Here is a 23,834-nt window from a genome sequence, read left to right as displayed (position 1 = left end):
TTTAAGTGGAGATTTCGCAGAAAAAAAAGCAAACTTTTAAAAGTCTAGTTTATTTTTTAAGTTATTTTAAATTTATTTATATTAAAGTTGTAACAGTAGAGTAAATCGTAGCAGTGAAATCAGAACAATTTCCTGCTTGTTGTTTTTTTTCGGATCAACATTTATTTTATTGTAAATTGATAAATTTGTAAATTTTACTTTCCTGGTTTTTAAAGTGCTTCAAGAAATTCTAATACTCTTATCATAGAGCATTGCAGATGAGTATTTAATGTTGATGTTCTTTTCTTGTCAATATCACTTTTATATTCTAAGCCTGTCTCTTGTAATAAATGTTCCAACATGTCTTTATCCCTATCCCCTCCCACCCCCATGAAAAATATGAACCAGGACAAACATTCCTACTGGAGAGTTTGTTATTTTATAAACTTTCTGAGGAGATTTTTACAAAAGCTGTTGTTTTTCCAAAAGAATAGAAAATTTTAACTATAATCAAGAGATTTTATTTATTTCATAATATAACTACAATACATGATGGTTTTGTTTATTACGTTAGAATGATTTTACAAATTTTATAATACTTCCAGTTTATCCTAATCACTAAAAAATTATTATTCTTTTTTTCCTTTTACTTTCTTTTTCCTTTTTTTAAATTTCTTTACTATTCTAAATTATTTTCTATTCTTTTTACATTTTAAATAACCAGTTTTTACTGTTCTAATGACTGTTAAAGGTTTATTTATATTAGTTATTTCATAATAATAACAATTTTACATAACTAGTTTGCAAAGCTTAAAAAACTTGGGCAACCAGATTTAAATAATTACTGTATAAAAATTGTGAAAAATTGAAAACTTGTTTATTAATTTTTCTGAGCAACCAATAATTTAAATTATCATTAAAAGCAATAAAAGGCCTATATTGGAATATTCTCCTCCAGTTAATTTAGTTTCTAAATTATCCGTCGTTGCTTATTTAACTTCCAAGTAGGACTAGTTGTATAAACATTAGCTCTAGCATTAGCATCCAATAATTCTGAGGAATGTAGCATTTAATTTTCTACCTTTGATCATTCATTATTTTATATTGCATAAGTGTTTACTTCAAATAGGTTGCATAAATTAAATACTTATATATAATTGGGTTAAGGTTAAGGTCAAGATTAGCTGTATGGTTGCATATATATAATACTTTGTTTATAAAAGATTTCTAATTATTATTTACAGATGGTAATTAAGTTAGTATATTCAAATAATATATGTGGCCTGATAAATAAGTTCAACTTATTTTTTACTGTGCTTAGAGATATTATTAAAATATTTAATAATTTTGCTTTTATTTCAGTTAAAAAAGGGTTGAAGAAACCTAATAATAAATACTGAATGGTTTAAAACCTTTTCAACTGAATAAAAAGCAAAGATTTGAACATCAGTTGAAATTCTAGTCAACTCTATTTGAAATCTTTGTTGAATTTAAATAGTCTCTTCAGATCTATTTAGAAAAATTTAATAATAAACAGCAGTTTTAAGGGAGAATTTAATAAGGGAAAATAAAGTATAATATCCTTATTTAGGCAAGCATTGAATTGGATAAATTTAAGTGATAAACCTGGTGAAGCTTTCGTGTGTGCTTTCTTCTTCTTCTTCTTCTTCTTCTTCTTCTTCTTCTTCTTCTTCTTCTTCTTCTTCTTCTTCTTCTTCTTCTTCTTCTTCTTCTTCTTCTTCTTCTTCTTCTTCTTCTTCCTCTTCTTCTTCTTCTTCTTCTTCTTCTTCTTCTTCTTCTTCTTCTTCTTCTTCTTCTTCTTCTTCTTCTTCTTCTTCCTCTTCTTCTTCTTCCTCTTCTTCTTCTTCTTCTTCTTCTTCTTCTTCTTCTTCTTCTTCTTCTTCTTCTTCTTCTTCTTCTTCTTCTTCTTCTTCTTCTTCTTCTTCTTCTTCTTCTTCTTCTTCTTCTTCTTCTTCTTCTTCTTCTTCTTCTTCTTATTATTATTATTATTATTATAACTAGTTAATGTAAGTTAAATACAACTTAATTTTGTTAATATGGTTCTAAAAAAAAAATTTTAGTTTATTTCTAGTTACATGTAACAAAAAAGATATAAGAGGCCTAAGTCTGACAACTATTTCAAACTGTATCAACATTTACTAAACTTCAGAAAAATATTGAAAGAATAAAAAATGCAGCAGAAGAATAGACAGATTGCACTATTTTATGTTATGTAAACATAACAGCATATGTGCTTGCAGTAGACTCAAATACAATTGAATGCTATGTTTTGGGTTTGATGAAAATAATTTAATTTAATAAAAAAAAAAGTTGGCAGACTATGGTTTTTAAAAAAAAAATAATGTTGTTGCATCAACTAAGTGCGCTGCAGCCACAATGAAAAAATATATCAATATGTTTGGTGTTTTAAATCAACTTTGCTATAACCATGTATTGCATTTCCAAATTCTGAATAGCAATCAGATTGCTGAAGATCAGTACTCTGATTACAATTTAGATTTTGGTGAAAAAAATGAACATGTTATGAAATTGAGTATTGACTTTATTCATATTATAACCAATTTAAGAGGTGAAATAAGAATGTTTAAAAAATTTGCTCTAAAGCATTTTATTTTGCATCAAAATATAGCTGAAATAAAGTGAAAAAACTTAAGTTAAAATGAGACATAAAAACTAGATGGAATTCTTTGAGTGTAATAATTCGATAATTTTTAATTCTATCCAAATTTATTAATAAACCCTTAATCAAATTAAATTTAAAGAAATAATTTTTTAAAATGGGATTCAGTTCATTTATGAATTGAATCCCATTTCAGAAAATGATTTTTTTGTGCTATAAAACCTTGTTGAAGTTATCGCATCAGCTGAATTTACCAATATTGAAACTGAGTAAAAATAACTCAAATTTCATAACAGAACATGAACATGATGAGGTAGCATCATTATTGATGCTACCTCATTAGGTTTCTTAGCATCATTATTGATGCTACCTCATTATTGATGCTATCTGCATTAGGTGCAGATGAGGTAGTATCAATAATGATGCTACCTCATCTGCACCTAATGCAAATTTAATAGAAGTAACATTACAAGTTGGAATTGCAAAACGAACTGCAAAAAGAACTCCAAAATAAAATAAGTTTTATTTCAAATCCACAAAACACACAAAATAGTTGCCGTATTGATAAATATATTGAACTGAAGAAAGAATTTTGGTCCATTAATTAATAATTCCAGTAACTTCCAACTCTAATAGTGGTTCTTTGCAGCCTTGTTGGAAGTAAAGATGTTTAAAAATGAAAAAAAAAAAAAAAAAAAATTGATGGAAACAACTGGTTCTTGTGACTTTACACTATCTGTTGAGTTGATTTTGAATTGATTAGTTGTATAAACCTTTAATTTTCTTTCTGAAAATCATTTGATATATTAAGACATTTTCTGAGTAATAATTTTTCTTACATTTTTACTTTTGTAACTTATGTTTTAAAGTCTATTTTTTAAATATGTAAAAATAAATATATTTATAATCAATTTATTTATGATAAAATATAAATATATTTAAATAAGTTACAAAATAAAGTGTAATATAGATTGAATGGACTGAGAAGGTAAAGTTTGGTAAAGATAAAAAATATCTTTTATTGAAATACTTTTTAAGCTAAAGTCAATTATATGCCAAACATAAAGTAATTATAAACTATATATTAAAAATTATAAAAGTTAAGCATAAAATAATAAAAAGAAACAAAATGATAAATAAATATTATTTTAACTATATCGTTCACTATTATTAAACTTATAGAACATACTGCTATATAATTACCTGTTTTGTTAAAACTTGTTCTTTTATGCTTAGGTTCAATTTGAAACAGTAACAACTGTTAATGGTATTGCACTTCAAGGTGATGGAAACACTTGGAAGAACTACATAAAAAAGTTTTCTTTAAATTATTCTCTCACAGAAAATGGTGACTTTGTTGATGGCCAGGTTTTTATACATTTTTGATTGAAAAAGTTTTGTTCATATAATTAATATAAATTTATCAAATATTTCATTTGAATAATACATTGTTTTTGTAAAAAATACCCTTTTTCTCAAACATTTTTAGAAGAAGATCAACACAAAATTAAAATTTAGTTTTAATTATAATGCTAATGAAAGATATATTTCTATATGAAGCTAGAATGTATATTTTTATTGTATTTTAAAATTTTGATAATCATAAATGTAAAATTTACCTAATTTTATTAACTGGATTCTTACTTTCATCAGTCTTTCAAGAGTGTTTTACAGTAAAACAATGGCAGAGGAGTAAAAGTGCAATTCTCTAAGCAAAACAATACAGTTTGTAAAATAACACATTTAATGGTCCAATAAGTACAAATTGAAAGTATTCCATCTTTTTGAAACAGCTTCTTGTTAAAAACATTTCTATAACTTATTTTTTACTATATCTCTATCAACATATTGTAAAAAATAATTTTCATTGAATAACTCTATTTCACATTAACCTTGTTTTAAGAATTTGTTGGTTTATTAAGCTCTTGATAATATCTTTAAACTAAAAGTCTTCTAAAATAATTTGATACTTAACTTTGATAAATTTTAATTGTATTCCTTTTGATACTGTAAGTTTTAATTTAAACTTTACAGTATGACTATTCTCTATACACCTATTAGTATATGGGTTGTAAGTTTAATTTGTTTCTCTGTAAGTTAATTATTTATTGTAAGTTAAAGTTTAACTTGTTTATCTGTAAGTTATTTGTTTAACCATTTTTGTATGCACTTCTTCACTTTTTTGCTCTTCTTCACACTTCTTCGGTCATCTTTAGCAGTTGTTTAGAAGTTTAGGGTTGTGAGTTGCAACAACAACAACAAAATTGAGTAGCCTCTTTTTATAATAGTGACCCTTACAAGAGCCTTAGGAAGCAAATTAAAAAGTGCATGTATTTCAAATATGTTTGTGAATTTTATGAAAAGAGTTCTCAATGTTTTTAAAGAACAGAGCAGTAAGAAGTTGTTAAAAAATATTTATATTGCTTTTTGTTATAAGTTCGTCATCTAATTGTTTTATAATTTTAATTATAAAACCATTAGATGATAAGTATTTAGTTATTCATAATTCTTTTTTTTACGTCAGAGTTTTATGTTATTTTTATCAAATATAATTTTCAATGTCTATTACCAACACTTTAAAAAATGATGTTATGTACTCTTGTATTTCATTAACTTATCCTCAGCAGTCCAAGTAGTGGCAACAATACAAAGTTAATTTATATTAAAATTAGTATTTAGAGAACTCATATTGATTGATGTCCATATAACATATACAGTTATGGCCATTGAAATCCGACCACCAGTATCATTTTACTTAAAACTAGTTTAATGTAGTAATAAACAATTGTATTATAGCAATAAAAGAATAACAGTAACAATTAATGATTATAATGTAACATATCGTACATATTCAATGTTTTTAATATTTAGTGGCACCACCATGTGCTTTTAAGACTGCATTAATGCAATCTGGCATTGAATCCACGAGAGCCTGACAATATTCTGGCGTTATTTCAGTAATCCAAGCTTGACGAATTTTGTGCGCTAGATCGTCCAGTGATGTAGGATTAGTTCTGGATACTGCTGACTTTAACTTGACCCAGCAATTTTCGATTGGGTTCAAGTCTGGGGATGATCCCGGCCAAGGACCCAGAACCTGAACGTTGTGATCCTCTAACCAAGATTTTACAAGACGAGATTGGTGACACAGTGCACCATCATGCTGGAATATTTTGCAACGACGAATTTCCATCAAATTTGGAACCTTTTCTTGAAGGATTTTTAGATATTGTTGGGAGTTAACAGTCTGTCCCTTCTGCATTAAATAAATACCACATCGACCAGATGAAGCTATTGCGCCCCACACCATAATTGAAGGACATTGCTTGACAGCTGGTACGGTATACCTTGCATTAAAACGCTGATTAGGTGGGCGACAAACTAATGACTTATGCGGAGCGAATTGCTTTATTTGTGTCTCGTCGCTAAACATTACCTGGCGCCATTTAGTTATTGATTAGTGTCTGTGAGCTCTACAAAATGCGATCCTTTCACGGATGTTCTTTAAAGACAGTCGCGGTTTGAGGGCTGGACGACGAGAACGTAGACCTGCATCTTTCAATAAACGTCTTCTAATTGTTCGAGTGCTGACTGTAACGTCATTAGGTAGATCTGCCCTGATTTATGTGCTGGATATTGTTGGATCTCTCACAGCAGCCCTGCGTATCATATTGTCTGTTTGTTTGCTAGTAATTCTAGCTTTACCAAAACGTTTTCTGGGCGCAGTGGATCCCGTGTCTTTGATTAGTTGTATAATATCATGAACAGTAGATTTTGGCATTCGCAATTTTGCTGATATCTGACGCTCACTTGCACCATCCTCCCATAAAAGTTTAATATTAGCACGAAGACCTTCCTTCGTAGTCATAATTAAATTGTGACAGTTAAATGATAATCCATACCCTACAATGAGATATATAGCTTAATAAATTTTACAGTGCAATAAAATAAACGTTAATGTGATTGGCTAAAAGCTAATTAACTAATCATTGATGTCAGGGAAGAAAATAAATTGATTATTCGCATGCATAGACTGTTTTTCTTTATATTCAGCAGTGGTCGGATTTCAATGGCCATAACTGTATATACATTTATATACTATATTGACAATTGATTGATTCTCGCGTGGCGAACAGATGTGTTTATTTTTAATCATTAAATTATGGCTAATAAAATTACAATGGCGCTTTTCAAAGAAATTATGGATACACATGAAAACACAATAATTAAAATATTTAACAACAAAATTAATAAACTTGAAATCAAAATATTGAGTATGCATAAAGAAAAGAAATATTTAAAAAATGAAGTAAGTTATCTAAAAAAATCTGTTGAATTTGTCAGTGATAAATATGAAAACTTATTATTGGAAATATCAACTACTAAAAAGACATCAACTCATCAACTGATCAAAAACAGTTCAAAATTAGAAAAAGAAAACGTTATTCAAGATAAAATGGCTGAACTTGAAGATAGAAGTCACAGAAATATTTACAAATTAATGGATTAGGAGAAAACGAAAGTGAAACCTGGGACGACACTGAAAGTAAGGTAAAAGACTAGTGTATATTTAAACTAGGAGTAATTGTTAATATTGAAATCTGATAATATTGAGAGCTCATAGGGTTGGAGGAAAAGATTTGGGTGAAAAAATTAAAAAAAACAGAACTATTGTAGTAAAGTATTTAAACTATAAAGGCAAGTGCAATTTTGGAAAAGTTTGTAAAGGCGAAACTCTGGAATGAAAAATTGTTTGTCAACAAAGATTTCAGTGCAAGAACAATAAAAATAAGATAAAAGTTATTTACAGAAGCAAAAGAAGGCAAAGGAAGGTATGCTAAAGTTATTTATAATAAACTAATCACATGCGATTTTTAAGCATATTTTTTTTTATTATTTTCATTTTTTTTAAATTATTAAAATCTAAAAATTCAAACCAAATATTTAATTTTGAATCAAGCTCAATTAACTTTTTTCAAACTACTGATTTTATACTTTATAATTATTCCGATCCTGACTTAAATTATTTTAGCGAAGCAGGTGCTCTTTAAAACTGCTCATACTTTTATATAAATGAATTGAAAGATTTTCTCCAGCGGGATTTATTTAATGTTATTCATTTTAATATCAGAAGCTTAAAAAAAAATTTTGAAAATTTGTGTGTTAACTTAAATGAAACATTACATATTTTTAGCATTATATGCATCACAGAGACTTGGTGTAGCTCTGAAGATGTAAAAAATTCAAATCTCCACCTTAATATAATTAAAAAAATTGTATAACAAATACTTAAAAACAAAATCATTCGCAAATAAAACATTTTACAAGACTTATGTTAAAAAATTTGAAGTCCAAAGAAAAATGTTAAAAAAAATTATTACATAAGTTTACTAGAAAAACGTAAACAAAATTTAAAATGCACATGGGAACTTTTAGAGAAATTACAGGCAGTAAGAAATCAAAAACAGACTCTTTACCAAGTGCCATCAAAATTAATGATGAAATTTTTAATGATCTGAGAGTGATAGCTGATAAAATGAACACTTTTTTTATTTCAGTTGGAAAAAATTTAGCTAAAAATATTTGAACGGAAACAAAAAAAAAATTAATAATTTTAATTTTCCTTTAGTGTCTTGTCTATATTCTTTTGAATTATCTTTTGATGAGTTTGATAAAGCATTAAAAATGCTAAGTCAAATAAAGCACTAGGTCATGATGATATTAGCGAAAACATGGTTATCAACTCATATGAAACCATAAAAAATGTTTTATGTAAAGTATTTAAATGTTCAATTGATCAAGGAATATTTTCTGATCAGTTGAAAATAGCAAAAGTTACACCAATATTTAAAGGAGGAGAGTTGTTGAATGTCAGTAATTACCGTCCTATCTCTGTTCTCTCTGTTTTTTCTAAAGTTTTAGAGAGAATTCTTTATAACAAAATTTTCCATCTGTCTCAAAATAATATATTATATAAAAATCAATATGGGTTTAGAAAAATAACTCTACTGAGCATGCTATACTAAAAATAACTAAATGTATTAAAGATTCATTTGAAAAGTCCAAATTTACTTTAGGCATTTTTGTTGACTTATCAAAAGCATTTGATATGATTAATCATAAAATCCGTTTCAAAAAACTAAAATATTATGGAATCGAAGGAAATTTTCTTAAGCTAATGAAAAGTTATTTACGCAATAGAAAACAATTTGTTTATTTCGATCATTATTGCGACCTCAAGTATTAGAAATAACTTGCGGAGTTCCTCAAGGAACTGTACTAGAACCTCTTCTTTTTCTCATTTACATAAACGACTTCTATGAAGCATCCAATTTGATTACAGTTTTGTTTGCTGATGACACAAAATTTTTTTTATCTCATAGCGACATAACGACACTATATTCTTGTATGGACATTAAACTAATGAAAGTTTGTCAATGATTTAAGTCAAACAAACTTTCTCTGAATATTGAAAAAACAAAATGGTCTCTTTTTCATTCTCTACTCTAAAAATCTAACTCTAAAAAATGTCTACTTCCAATCAAGCTTCCTCCTCTTTTTATTGATGGCTTTCTAATTAAGAGAGCAACATGTATAAACTTTTTAGGGGTTTCAATTGAGGAAAATCTCACATGGAAAAAACATATCGAAAACATTACCTGCAAAATTTCAAAAAGTATAGGTATATTATATTAAGCAAGAAGCATGTTAAATAAACATATTTTAACTCAACTATACCACTAATTCATTCATCGCCACATAAACTATGCGAATGCAGCTTGGGGTAGTGTCAATAAAATTAAATGAGAACCTCTTTATCGTCAACAGAAACATGCTGCACATCTTATTAATTTTAAAGACCGTTTTTCACATGGTAAGCCTCTTTTTATTGAAATAAATATTTTAAATATATTTCAACTAAATATTTTTAAAGTATTGTGTTTTATGTTTAAATGTAAAACTCGTACAGCTCCAGTTTCTTTTCACAATTTATATTTCTTAAAAGAAAAAAATAAATATAATTTACAAAATGATAATTTTCTTCTTTAACCAGTTTTCAGAACCATTTTAGGCAAGTTTTGTATTTCTTTTCGAGGGGCGTTTCTATAGAACAATATAGTTTTGAAACATTTTGATATTTCTCAAGACTGGAACTTTTTCTCATTTAAAAGGAAATTAAAAAATATCATTCTCTCTATTGAAAACATACTTATATATTTTTAAATTTAATTATTTTGATTTATTTATGTTTTTACGAATTCTTATATAAAAGAAATATTTATATGACTATATACTTGTATACTTAAACTTTGTTTTTTTAATTTTATTTTTGTATTAATTTAATTTTTGTATTAATCATATTAATTTAATTTATACATTTTATACTTGATATGTCTTGTATTTTAAGTATTTATATAAAACGTTAATTTTTACTTCTAACTTATGTTTTATAAACTTTATTTGACTGTTTTCTTTATTTTATAACAATACAAAATTATTTTAAACATGTAACGATTGTAAGCGGTTCTTGATCACAAGATCATCTGATCTTCTGCAAGTCACCGTGTTCTTATTTTATATGTAACAAAATTTGTAATTTTTTATTTATGTGCATTCTTCTTTCATTTATTTTATTGTAATAGTTATTATGAAGAAATAAAAGAGCAAGAAAAAAAAAAAAATATATATATATATATATATATATATATATATATATATATATATATATATATAGATATTATTAAATGGCATCTAATTTTGTTGTTATTTTTTTTAATATTAAATTAGTAACTTTAGTTAAACACAAGACAAAGCTTAGTATTAGCAACTTTAGTTATGCACAAAACAAAAAAGAAAACAAATCTATTGTTAAAATAATGGTACAATTGTCAATAGTTCTTTATTATTTCTTTGAATGATTACAAGATCTTTGTAGCAGAATTTCGTACTCAAGTTTTGTATGTAAAATGGAGAAAGCATAATGCTTAATAAGACTTGCATTTTTTTGGCAAGTTTTTTAAAGCACTCTATTTTTAAATAAAATCTCTGTGCTTACGCTTTCTTACAAGTAATGTGCTTTTAATGGCCAAATATAAAAATGAAAATAGTGATTAGAGAAGTTAAGAAGATTGTTTAATGTACATATAAATTAGTGAGCTTATTTTAAATTATACTATAATTATAATTTTGTATACTATTTTTTATCAACTATACACAAGTTTTATTTGGTTTTTAATCGAGTAAGTATAATATATTTGAATTATAATGAAAGAACTTTTTTATGTTTTGAAACTACAAAACAATAATAAATTAGTGAAACCTAATATAATAATAGGAATAAATAAGTTTATAAAATTGAAAATAAAAGATAATGATTTATAAATAAAAAAGTTTATTATAAACTAAAAAATTGATGTTAAGAAATTGCAAGGATATTGCTCTTAACTCTAAAAGAACCCTCATTAAGAAGTGTTTCCATTACTTCACAATACTTTTTATCTTTACATAAAAAGTATTTATTTCTTTTAAAGTTCAAAATTTTGCTAATTAGACATTTTACTATATATCCTGAAGGTTTTGAAAAAATGTAGCGTTTATTAAATCATTTAGCTAGAAGTGGATTGTATTTTGTATTATTGTGTTTTCTTAAATACTGTCAGTATTCAAATTTAATTGCAGATGTATCATTTAAAGAACAACTATAATACTTAAATCATCAACAATATGAAACATTACAAATCTTACATGATAACTTCTTATGGATAAATGAAACTTTTTTATACTTGTATTATGTTAAAATTAATTACATGTGTATCCCAAATTTGAGATTTAAGTCGGTGATATAAGTTAATAGCGAAATTTAACACATGGCAGATTTTCTCTGCAGAGCAAGATTTTTTTGAGGTATTTTATGAAAATTCTCAATATTTTTGTGAAAATTCTCAAAATATTTTTGTTAAAATTCTCAAAATACTGTTTTTCTAAATTTTATAAGTATCGGTTTTTGGTACGTTTTTCAACCAAAAATTTCAGTTTTTACCGAATTTATAAAAAGTAAAGAAACCTAAATTTCGGTATCGGTTTAAATTAAAATTTTGGCCAAAACCGATACCAAAACAGAATTTCGGTCAATCACTTAACACAATACTTCTTGTATATATTATTAATTGACAAAATTCTGTTGTCAATTGTCTAATGTTTTAGTTCAGAAAGACTTTTGGACATCTAAGTCAAATGGGCCGGTCTATTTCTAGCATTTGATTAAAAATCAGTCATTACTGAGCAAAGCTAATATGAATTTTTATCTGAATTTCACACAAGGAAAAAATTGAACAAAATGTCTAAATAATTAATTAGCAAACATATGATGTTCTTATTCTTATACAATGTGGAAGTATTTGACCTAAATTCAGCATCAGTTTTCAAATTTGGTTTATCATTTGCATAAATGCTCCTTTGTTTAAAATACTTTTGAAGTTTCTTCAAATATTTAATATTAGACCATTCATGATCAATTGAACCTAGTTGAAATAATCCTTATGGACCAAACTTTTCACTTTGGTCTTTTCAGTATTAACCTAACTAATTTACTAATGTTTCTAATTTACTAATATTATTTATTAATATTACAGATTTATTAATAAACTAATTTATTAATATTACTAAAATAAAGTGCATTACTAGCAATACTAGTATGAAACTAGTATTGCTAGTAATGCACTTTATTTATTTTATATAAAAATATTTGCTTCACATAAAAATGTTTTTATTTTGTTTAATGACTATTTAAAAGAAAACATTTTTTTATATATTTAATAATGATTAGATTATTTAAAAAAAGTAATGCACCTGGGCTACATTTGCATTGAATATGAGTATCAGAACAATTATTTAAATTTTAATTATTATAATATTAAATTATAATAATTAAAATTTATATTTACTGAAATATATTAATTTTAGGGAGGGGTTTTAGGGGGTCAGTAAAATGTGACAATATTTTAAAACTGCTTGACGTAATTTTAGGGTGACTCTAAACAAAAACTGCTTGACGTAATTTTAGGGTGACTCTAAACACAAAAAGTCAACTATTTATTAAATTTAAATTGTACAGGAATAAAATATGCAACTTTTAAAGAATTCTAAAAAGTCATACAACATCCTTAAGAATAAAAAATGTTCACCCTAACCCCTTTAAATCAGAAAATAATAAAGTCAGCAAATTTTTCAAAAATTCAATCTAAAACTGTTTTAGGCTGTTTTTACAAAAAAAAGCAGAATTCCCAAACTTTTCTATTAAATGTCAATGTTTGCTTCAAAACATGAATTTTGAATGCAGCATTTTACCATAAATAAAACATTTAAATAAAGCCTTTTACCATGAATAAAACATTTGTTTTGTAAGTTTTATTTTATTTATTTTATTTAGAATTGATTTTTCTTTTTTCTGTTTTTAAGGTGTCTGGTTTTAAGGTGATTTAATAAAAAATACTATTCAAAATAATTATGTTTAGTTTCAAATACTGTCCCCACATCTTCTTAAACTTACTTCCCATTTTATTTCCAAACCTCTCTGTACCATATTGAATAATTCTTTTGAAAAAGGGCTTTTTTCAGATGTCTTTGCTACAGCTAAAGTTATTCCTATCTATAAAAGGAGTGCTCTAGTGAAACAAGTTATCAACCAATTTATTATTTGTCTAATATTATTAATATTTTGTTTAATACTATTTGTTATATTTACCCCAAACATAGCTGGATAGGGTGGTTGATTTTGGTATGTTTTGTTTTTAAAGGACAACTTGTGGTTGTTGTACCTTGTTTTCCACTCTTCTTTTGTTAAAATGGTTAAACCACTCCTTTTCTGTTAGTCAAATAAAATTTTTTGTTCAATATTAAATTCGAAGGGTATTTTTTTGCATCAAAATGCTTTAATTGCTTGCTCATATTCTACTTAAGCCTGAATGAGTATTATATATGTTTCGTTTGAAGAATTTTGCAACAGCTTGTAGCAAATTAACAGAGGCAAGTGTTTCAGAATTTGTTGTGAATTCCTTGAAGATGTGTGTATTTGTTTGAGGTTATTATTTGGTGTTTTGGAAGGTGCTATTAGGTGCTATTAGGTGTTTAAATTAAAGTTTAGGAAATTTACCGATTTTAAGTTTGTTTTTATATCAATTTTAAATCAATATTTTTGAAATCTTCAATTTTTTTTCTTATTTTATTAGTGTCTTGGTCATTACAGATCCACAGTATAAGTAAGTTGTTATTGTGGTACAGTCCTACATCTATTTTTGTAATTACTTCAGATAGATTGTTAATATCAATTCCTTTGAGTTTGCAAACAAATGATTCCATTATGAGGTCAAAATATTCATGAGTGAGTTTTTTATCCATGTGTTATTTTTATAATATGAGAGGGATTTTTTGCTGTGTTTGATAACTTTAAGGTGCTTGTCACTTATGGCAGTGTCAGATGATTATCAATAATGACACTGATGAAGCTAAATATGGCCAGTAAAAATCTACATCAAGCTAACATAATAGCAAAAGGAAAATAAAGTACAACAACCACAAATTTTTCTTCAAACACAAAACATACCAAAAATCAATTACTCTATCCAGCTATGTTTGGGATTTAAACAATAGATAAAACAAAAACCCCGTTTTTGCCCTGTCTACTCTTAAGTCCAAGCCCCTTCTTTCAAACATTTTTAAAAAATACCACCTTTGTCTAAACAAACACTTGCAATTATTTTATATTCGAAACCAAAAGAATAAATTTAATAAACTCTGAATTCTGAATTTGAAATCATATAAAAATCCCATCACTTAAATAATTATTTTCTAAAAAATTACATATCTAGCCAAATTACAAACCTAATTAATTAATAACTATCACTCAAAGAATTTTTTATCTACAAATATTATAATTATTTATTTAATTATTTAATCAAACATAAAACATACTTATTTTATATCTAATTTTTACCTATAATTTTAAATTTTTAACATATATACAAATTTTAATTATTTAATTAGCAGTCTTAACTTAAATTATCGAAACAAAAGTTTTATTTTTCCATTTTATAAATTAATTATTAATAAATAATATGCCTATTCACCAAGTAACAATATTCCATTCCAATCCCAAATAAAAGGAGTTGTTTTCTAATTAAAAGTTTGCAGTAAAATTACAAATTCTGCTACTGAAATTCTGCTACAAGTTGCTAACACTTTATTTAAAAATAAATGAAACTAATTAAATAAGAGTTCTTCATGAAAAAGAAAATTAAAATAACTAAACTTAAAAATAAAAGAGAAACACTGAAAGAATTTTTTTTTAATTACAATTTTAGTTACATTTGGAATTAATAACTTATATATAATATAACAATATTTCTTATATATTTTATAGTATAAATGTATATATTTTGTTTCTTAGTAATTAAAAAGAGTATACAGCGCTAGTAATTAGGAAAAATTGGGTCGGCATCAGGTGTTCAAAAAAAAATTTGATACAAAGATTTTACCATTAAACATAGAAACGAGGTTGGCAATTTTTTAACCTTAAACACGTCTAGGTTTTTATTGCTGAATGCCAACCCTAATTCCGAAGGCTGAGTATATAATTAATAAAAAGCAACTCATTATATATAGCAGCATTTCATACTTGCAGTAATATTGACAACTTAACATTTGGGCAAGGTTCTAGATCTCCAACATCAATACTAACTACAAAAAAAGATGTTGTAAAATATTGTTTTTATGTACGCATAAATGAAGGTGCTAAAAAATAGGGTCAAGTTCTGCTCATGAATGTTACCTATTAGTTACTGCAGAAATTAAAAATTCATAGCATAAATTTAGTTTTCCAACAATCGAAACAGTAGGAATTTTCTCAAAATTACAAAATGAAATTTAAAAAAATTAAGACTTAAAAGAAATGATAAGTTTTACACCAAATTGAAAGCTTTTGAAAAAATTTATGATATATGTTTGTGCAATTGTTATGATACAGGATTAGAAAGAGAGATATGCAGATGTACTTTTAAAGTGCAAATAAAAGAATGAAATGCGTTTCTTGGACAAAAGCAATGCAAAAATCAGCTCAGATCACTTGATCATACTTACACATCTACTTTAAAAAAAGCTGAAACACGAAAAATAATTGTAACAATTCAATAGCAGCAATGAGAAAGATATGGATCGCATTATTGATGATAATTTGTTAGAATTTGAGGAAAGTATTAAGTTTGATGAATCTATCATTAAAAATGACAAACTCTATGAATCTGATAATGTTTTAAACAAATATAATCAAAATAGGATTTTTTTGATGAACTGTCTATTGTGGCAGAACGTTATCGTGTTGCTTTTTAACTGCTGCTATTAATGCTGTTAATGCTGCTTTGAAATACTTGGGAATACTAAATGAATCAAATATGCTTGATAGGAAAAAAGTAGAAGAAAGATTTTGTTTTGGACAAAAAAAAAGAATTGGGAGATGATGTGCAAATTTAAAATTAGAATGTATTGGTTTTGATGGATAAAACAATAACAACTATAAGGACAGTTAATGAAGAACATATCACAAAAGTTAGAAAACCAAGCAGCAGCTATATAGATCATCAAACATCTGATAGCAGAACTTCTTGTCGTCTTGCTGATAAAATTCTTTATCTAATATTTGAAACTGGCAGTAGTGGTTCTTTAAATGCTACCTTATGTGATGCAACTGTAGTAAACACTTGTAAGTTTGGAGGAGTGATTAAACAAATAGAAACAGAACTTAATAGTCTAATCCAATGGCTCCATTTAAATTAACTTCCGCTTAAAAATGTGTTTGATTTAATTGAGGGAAAAACTTCTGGCCCAGCATCATTTAAAGGAGTTATTGGTAAAAAAAATAATAAAAGACTTAACTAATTTAACAGTACTTCCTTTCGAAAATATACAAGGTGCTTTTCATTTACTTACTGATAACATCCTCTGTACATTAAGCTTAGATCAAAAATATCTTTACAGCATCTGTTGTCTTCAATTTGTCTATTCAATAAGAAGAGGTTTCAAATAAAATATCTAAAGTTTCTCCTAGAAACATTCATTGTGCTCAGTGGCTCACAAACACAATAGACATTTTAAACTTCCTGCAACTTCAAAGTCAAAGATTTCTGTGAATTAGTAAATTGAAATATTGAGGAAGTTGATTTACTGCATTTACTGAATGTCTTTTCAAATAAAGATATTTTGAAAACCAATTGAGTATTCCAAATTATCCTTGTCATAGTCAAAATATGGAAAGAATTGTTGGAATAGTCACATGTGAAGACATGAGAAGTTAGATATGGCTATAAAAAGCTTCATAAATTTGTAATAAACTTATTGGAACCCAGGGGGAAAATGCCTAAGTTTGATTGGAAAGCATATAGAAATATGACATTAGAATAAAGATATAACAAAAATAGTTATATTTAATATATATATATATATATATATATATATATATATATATATATATATATATATATACACATATAAATATATATATATATATATATACATATAAATATATATATATATATATTTATATGTATATATATATATATACATATAAATATATATATATATATATATATATATATATATATATATATATATATACATATAAATATATATATATACATATATATATATATACATATAAATATATATATATATATATTTATATGTATATATATATACATATATATATATATATATATACATATAAATATATATATATATATATTTATATGTATATATATATACATATATATATATATACATATAAATATATATATATATATATATACATATAAATATATATATATATATATATATATATATATATATATATATATATATATATATATATATATATATATATATATATATAATATATATATATATATATATATATATATATATATATATATAATATGGTGCAAAAACTAATGCTATAGTTTGAATGTTTAATAACTTTTTAAATTCATTTTTTATTTTTATTTTAGAATTTTGTGAAGAAAATTTGGGAAAGTTGAAATGGATCACTACACAACAGAAAAGCGATCAACAATCATTGAATTTATTTTTGAAAATAAACATTCAATTGTTTTAACCATTGTCAATTGTGTTTATCGTTGTTTTTCTAATATGCATACTGAATCTTCACACGAACAATAAACCGTCTGGTTGCAAATCAACAAACCGCCTGGTTGCAAATCATGGAGGTCCGTTTAGAGGACCAACAACGACCATTTCATTATGGTATTAAGAAAATTGCGATTTCATTAACAATTTGATAATGAGCAATGAAGCCCATTTCTAATTGAATGGTTTCGTAAGCAAGCAAAATTGCAGAATATTGGCTACGGAGAATCCAAGAACAGTTCATTTGCAACAATTACACCCAGTTAAGTGTACTTTTTGGTACAGTGTATTGTATGAAAGGATCATTGGTCCATATTTTTTTTTAAATGCACATGGCACCTCAATTACAGTTAATGGTGCTGAACATTTAAGATGCCGGATAATTTTTTGAAGCAAGTCGTAGAAAACCATTCACAGTTGTGGTTCCAACAAGACGGAGGCACACCCCACACTGCAAAGGATGCAATGGCTCTGTTACGCAACCTTTTTGGCAAAAGCATTATTTTGCTTATAAGTGACTTCAACTACTTCCCATGTTCACCGATTTAACAGCACCAGATTATTTTCTTTGGGGCTATTTTAAAGAAAAGATGTACTTAAATATGACAGCGACCATACCACAGCTAAAACAAAACATTCACAATAAAATTCAATTCATAACACTAGAAATTTTAGGAAAAGTTATGCAAAATGTACTGGAAAGAGCACGAATGTGCAAAACCAAAAATGGCCACCACTTGTGGGATATAATTTTTCACACTTAAGCCAAAAATATTTCCCATTAACATATTGTAAAACAAAAAGTTTTAATATTAATTAACCATTAAATAAAAAAGTTATTACACATTCAAACCATCTCTGTAGTTTTGCCCCACCCTGTATATTAGTGATGTGCCATCGGCAAATGCCGATTGTGGCTAATAATAGGTTTAATGTATTTATTTAAGGGTATTATAATATTAAGGATTTAAATTACATATTTAACATGTTCCTATTCATCAGAAGTGATTCGACCTACCAGCCAATGCTATTGGTAACCAGCAACCGGTTAATCGGCTAAACCATTGGCCGATTAATCGGCCGATAGCATCGGTTGATTAATCAGCATTGGCCAATGCATCGGTATTGACTATTAAGGCAAACTAAACAGGTACATAGGTGCACCTTATATATGAAAGTTGCATACCTAATATTAAGATTTTACCTTTATATACATACAGTAAACTCCATAATTAGCCTTAATCGGCCTTTGCCGATGGCACATCACTACTGTATATATTTTATTTTTTTATTTTTATTTATTTTTAACATCTTTGCTTCCAAAAGGGCTGCAAGCAACCACTAATTAGAGTTGTAAGTTACTGGAAAAGAAAAGATGAAGATTATATAGCAAGATAATGATTGACAGATGACTTAAAGGATTGCAAATTATATGAATCAGGATAGCAAGATGAAGGAAGCGAATTTCAAAGAACTGATGATCGAGGAAAAAAACTTAATAAAGAAGAATTTTTGAAGCACTTAGGAACAGTCACAGAAAAAGGATGAGACTTAATTGAATGACCAGTAACACGAGAATAAATTTTAGTCGATGGCACAAGAGACACTAGCTCTTTAGAGCAGTACCTGTTATAGTTTTTGTAGAAAAGAGAAAGAGGTGATAATGGTTGGAGGTTGGCTGCAAAAGCAGGTCGAACTATGTTTACAATTCATTATTGAATCTTGTCTAAAAGAGAAAGGGCATCATTAGAAGATCCGCCCAAGATATGTCAACAGTATTCCATACAAGGCCGGATTTGAGACTTATAGAGATAGAGTATAGAATCCCGAGTAAGAAATTGTCGAGCTCGATGAAAAGATACAACCTCAGCAGATGGTAATTTTGCTACTGGTTTGATATATGGTTTCAGAGAAAGATCGGAAGTAAGAGTTAATCCTAGAAGATGAAGGGTAGATGGCCCATCAAGTACATTACGGTTCATAGATATAGGAAGATCTAAATTATTGCGATAATGATTGGTTAAAAAAAATTGAGTTTTACCTGAATTAAAGTTCACCAGCCACTGTGAGCCCCATGCTGTTGCAGTAGTGAGATCCTTTCAAGCTCAGATGCCCCCTCCAAGCAATCAGAGAGTGTTGGCTTCTTATCATTACAAGAATAAATGGTAGTATCATCAGCAAACAATGCCACCTTAGATGTGAGAATATCTGGAAGATCATTAATGCAAATTAAAAAGAGTATAGGGCCAAGGATTGATCCTTGAGGAGTCCCTGAAGTTACAGAATAAGAAGAAGAGTACTGTCCATCGAGGACAACTTTTATACTACGATTGGAAAGGAAGGATTCAATAATTTTAAAGATATTACCAGATACATACAAGATTTAAAAACCTTGCTTATAATAGGAAGAAGATTAATGGGACAGTAATTGGACGAATCAGATTGCTCTCCAGAGTTATTGATAATAGAGATAACAGATGTTGCTTTCCAGCAGGCTGGATAACAAGACTCTGATAAGCACTTGATTAATTGTTTTGAAAGTATAGATGACAGATCCGGAGAACACTTCTGCAAGACTACAGCTGGTATTACAATTACAGATTTGCCCTTATTTTCGATAATATTAAAGATTCTTCAGAAATCAAGAGAGAGTCTAATTTTTGTGATGAAATACAAGATTTCATGACCTGAGAATTTGAAAAGCTTTGGCGTTAGACAAAACCTTTTTACAATAGTTTTTAGCAGTAACAAACAGACGTCTGTTTTCTGTATATTTGTTTTACTTATAGATAGAAGGTATCAGTTTCCATTTGAAGTTGCAGCAACACAATATGAGGAAAACCATGGAGAAGAGTGAGGCTTGACCTGGAATTGTTGAGAGGGAATAAAAGATTCCATGCCAGTCTGAATCCACAAAGTTATGTAAGAAGCACATTTGTCAACAGGAAGATGAAAGGTTTCTACTGAAGGGCCATCACAAAGAAAATCATGGAAAGAGTCCCAGTCAGCTTTAAGGTAGTTGTAATAGGTGAGATGATAGGGGGATTCAGATGATAAAGAAGAATGGTATATATACATATATATATATATATATATATATATATATATATATATATATATATATATATATATATATATATATATATATATATATATACACACATATATGTTTATATATGTATATATATATGTATACATATATGTTTATATATATATGTATACGTATATGTTTATGTATATATATATATATATATATATATATATATATATACATATATATATATATATATGTATACATATATGTTTATATATATATGTATATATATATATATATATATATATATATATATATATATATTTGTTTACATACAATAGGCAAAAAAATAAATGGCACAAACTTTTTTTTTTTTAAATTCTTTTAAAATGATTGCAAAACAGTATTTTGTTTTTGTTTTTAAGGAATAAACTATAAATTATTGAAAAAATAGTATTATATTGAAGCATTGTATTTAAAAATTATTAAATATAAGTTCATATGACTTAAAAAAATCAACTGTACTTAAACTCATCAAATATTTTCTCGCAAAAAAAATAATAGCACAAACAAGAAAAATTTCCAAATTTTGACAAAAAGTTACTTTTCAATATTTAGTTGGGCCACCCTTTGCCAGAATAACTGCTTGCTGACATCTAGGCATGGATTCCACAACAGATTTTGTTTTTTTTGGAGTTATTTTCTCGAATGCTTTAAATATGGCTGCTTTTAGATCATTATGTCTTCTGTTACTTTATCTCCAATTTTCTGGTCTAGAATGTACCACAAGTTCTCAATCAGATTAAGGTCAGGGGGCTGGGCATGCCATTTCATCTCATTAGTATCATTCTTTTGAAAATATTCCTTTGTTACTATGACAGAATGTCTTGGATCATTATCTTGTTGAAAGACAAAGTTATTTCAGAATCTAAATTTATGAGCAGAGGGCTTCAATTTTGCTTTCAAATGTCTATATATGAATTTGCGTTCATTGTTGATTCAATGAAAGTTAATTTTTCAGCTCCTCGCTACGCCATTATTTTATTGTTCCTCTTATGCAACTCAATTTGTATGCCTCGCCTTGTTTTCGTCAAATTTTTGCTGTCCATCCGATGAGATCAGGTTAAATTAGGAATCATCACTCCAAATTACTTTCTTCCAGTATTCAATAGTCTTGTTAACTTTTTTGCAAATAATAATCTTTGTTTCATATGTCTTATGATCATTTTTTGCTTTTTGTGACATACTCTACCATGATATCCTTGCTCTCTGATTCTCTTTCAGATAGTTTGAGCTGAAATCATGATTTTATTGTTGTTTTTAACTTTGTCTGCAATCTTTTGAGCAACTTCAAATCTGTTTTGCTCGACTTGTAAAATAATGTTTCTATCAATGGCAGCAGATATTTTTCTTTTATGGCCTCTTTCTGCTATATCAGTTGTAGTCCCATTTAAATTATACTTTTTTATAATGTTGCTAACTGTTCCAAAAGGAATTCCAGTCTGCTTATTAACTTCTCTGTAGGTCTTACCATTATTTACTAAATTCACAACTAATTTTCTTTAAGAAATTATCCAATTTTTTTTTAGCAATGTGCTTTTTGCTATAAATTAATCAATTTTATTCAATTAATCAAAACTCATGGGTTACATAAATTTTATGTGTTACATATGTAAATATCTTATGAGTTATATATGTAAATAAAGTTTTAGATTTAAACTTATCAAAGTTTTGTTTTTTTCCAACAAAAGTTCAAAAAAATACTATATAAAATTTTTGTGCCAATAATTATTTTGCTTCCAATATAACACCTGTGTGCTTTTAGTGTTTTTAAAAACAAAAATCCTTTTGTAAAATTATGCACAAGTACATATAAAAATCTTCATATTAGTAGTACTCTTTGATGTACATTAAAATTTTTTACAGTTTTTAAAAAACATGAGTAAACGGATAAGTTAAAATGAAAAAAATTTAAATTTCTTCTGTTTACTTTTTGATCTTGATCAAAGTTTTTCTCATCTGAAAAAAGCCAAACCATGCTTTGCTTAGCAGTTTCAGCCTCTTAGACCTTATCAAGCTCCTTGCTTAGCATGTTTCAGCCTCTTGGACCTTATCAAACGATTTGCTTTGGTGGTCTCGGACATAAACTGACTCCTCCTCATCACATAAGACTTGTAGCCAAGATTTTCATGAACGGTCCTTTGAATTGTGGCTTCTGAAACACCCAGGTCTTTTGCGATGGACCTCATTGACTTTTGACGGCTCTCGTCAATGATATTCTGAACTTGATGAATAAATTCAGGTGTTCTAGTTTACAAAAAATTAAAAAAAATTAATAAAACATAAAAAAATAATGACACCACGCGATGTTCTCAAATAGCTGACATGCCCCGTGTGTGTGTATATATATATATATATATATATATATATATATATATATATATATATATATATATATATATTAATTTCAATTCCCCAAGGTCATGATGGCGACTACAATCAATAAGGAAAAGTAATAGGAATATAGAATAGTGAAGCTCCTATATTTCCCTATTTCAGTATGACATAGGGAGCTGCAAGGAAGTTTTATGTCTAAGAGTATCATATTTGAAACTCTTTGAAAGAGTATCATATAAAAATCTTAATAAAAATTAATTCTGACTTAATACTTTACCAGAAATTTAAACAACAGCACAACTAACTAGCCCAAAAGTTATTTTGCAACAACTGAATTTTCAATTTCAGTTAGAGAACTGAAGATATCGAAATAAAATATTTCCCAATGAGCTAAAAACATTAACAAGCTAAAAACGTTTTGTTTTGTGGTTTGCGGTGTGATTGTAAAAAGAGAAAAATCGGATGTAATTGAGTTAGAAATATAGATAACATAGAGAAAGCAGAGAGATTGAGAAAATTAAGAAATACAAGAATAAAGATAACTTTACCATCTTTTTAGAACACCTAAAAAATGATGATGTCAAAAGTATG

General features: G+C 26.9%; 1 protein-coding gene across 3 annotated transcripts in view; it reads left to right on the top strand.

The window, feature by feature from the left end:
- The window catches only part of LOC136088964 (receptor-type tyrosine-protein phosphatase S-like), a 193,246-nt gene that overhangs the window by 62,180 nt on the left and 107,232 nt on the right, over positions 1 to 23,834 (top strand). The window contains exons 3-4 of one of the 3 annotated variants that reach the window (XM_065814254.1): positions 3,857 to 3,988; positions 17,674 to 20,840. Coding sequence is in view for 2 of the 3 variants with exons in the window: in XM_065814252.1 (XP_065670324.1) it covers positions 3,857 to 3,988 (132 nt within the window). In the remaining variant the exon portion in view is untranslated. Of the gene's footprint in view, positions 1 to 3,856; positions 3,989 to 17,673; positions 20,841 to 23,834 lie in introns of those variants that run through there. The other 2 variants (XM_065814252.1, XM_065814253.1) reach the window with 2 other exon arrangements.

This window comes from Hydra vulgaris, chromosome 12, assembly GCF_038396675.1.
Source record: "Hydra vulgaris chromosome 12, alternate assembly HydraT2T_AEP".
Classification (NCBI taxonomy): Eukaryota; Metazoa; Cnidaria; class Hydrozoa; order Anthoathecata; family Hydridae; genus Hydra; species Hydra vulgaris.
The sequence above is the reverse complement of the archived record's forward strand: the minus strand, read 5'-3'. Positions and strand labels throughout refer to the sequence as shown.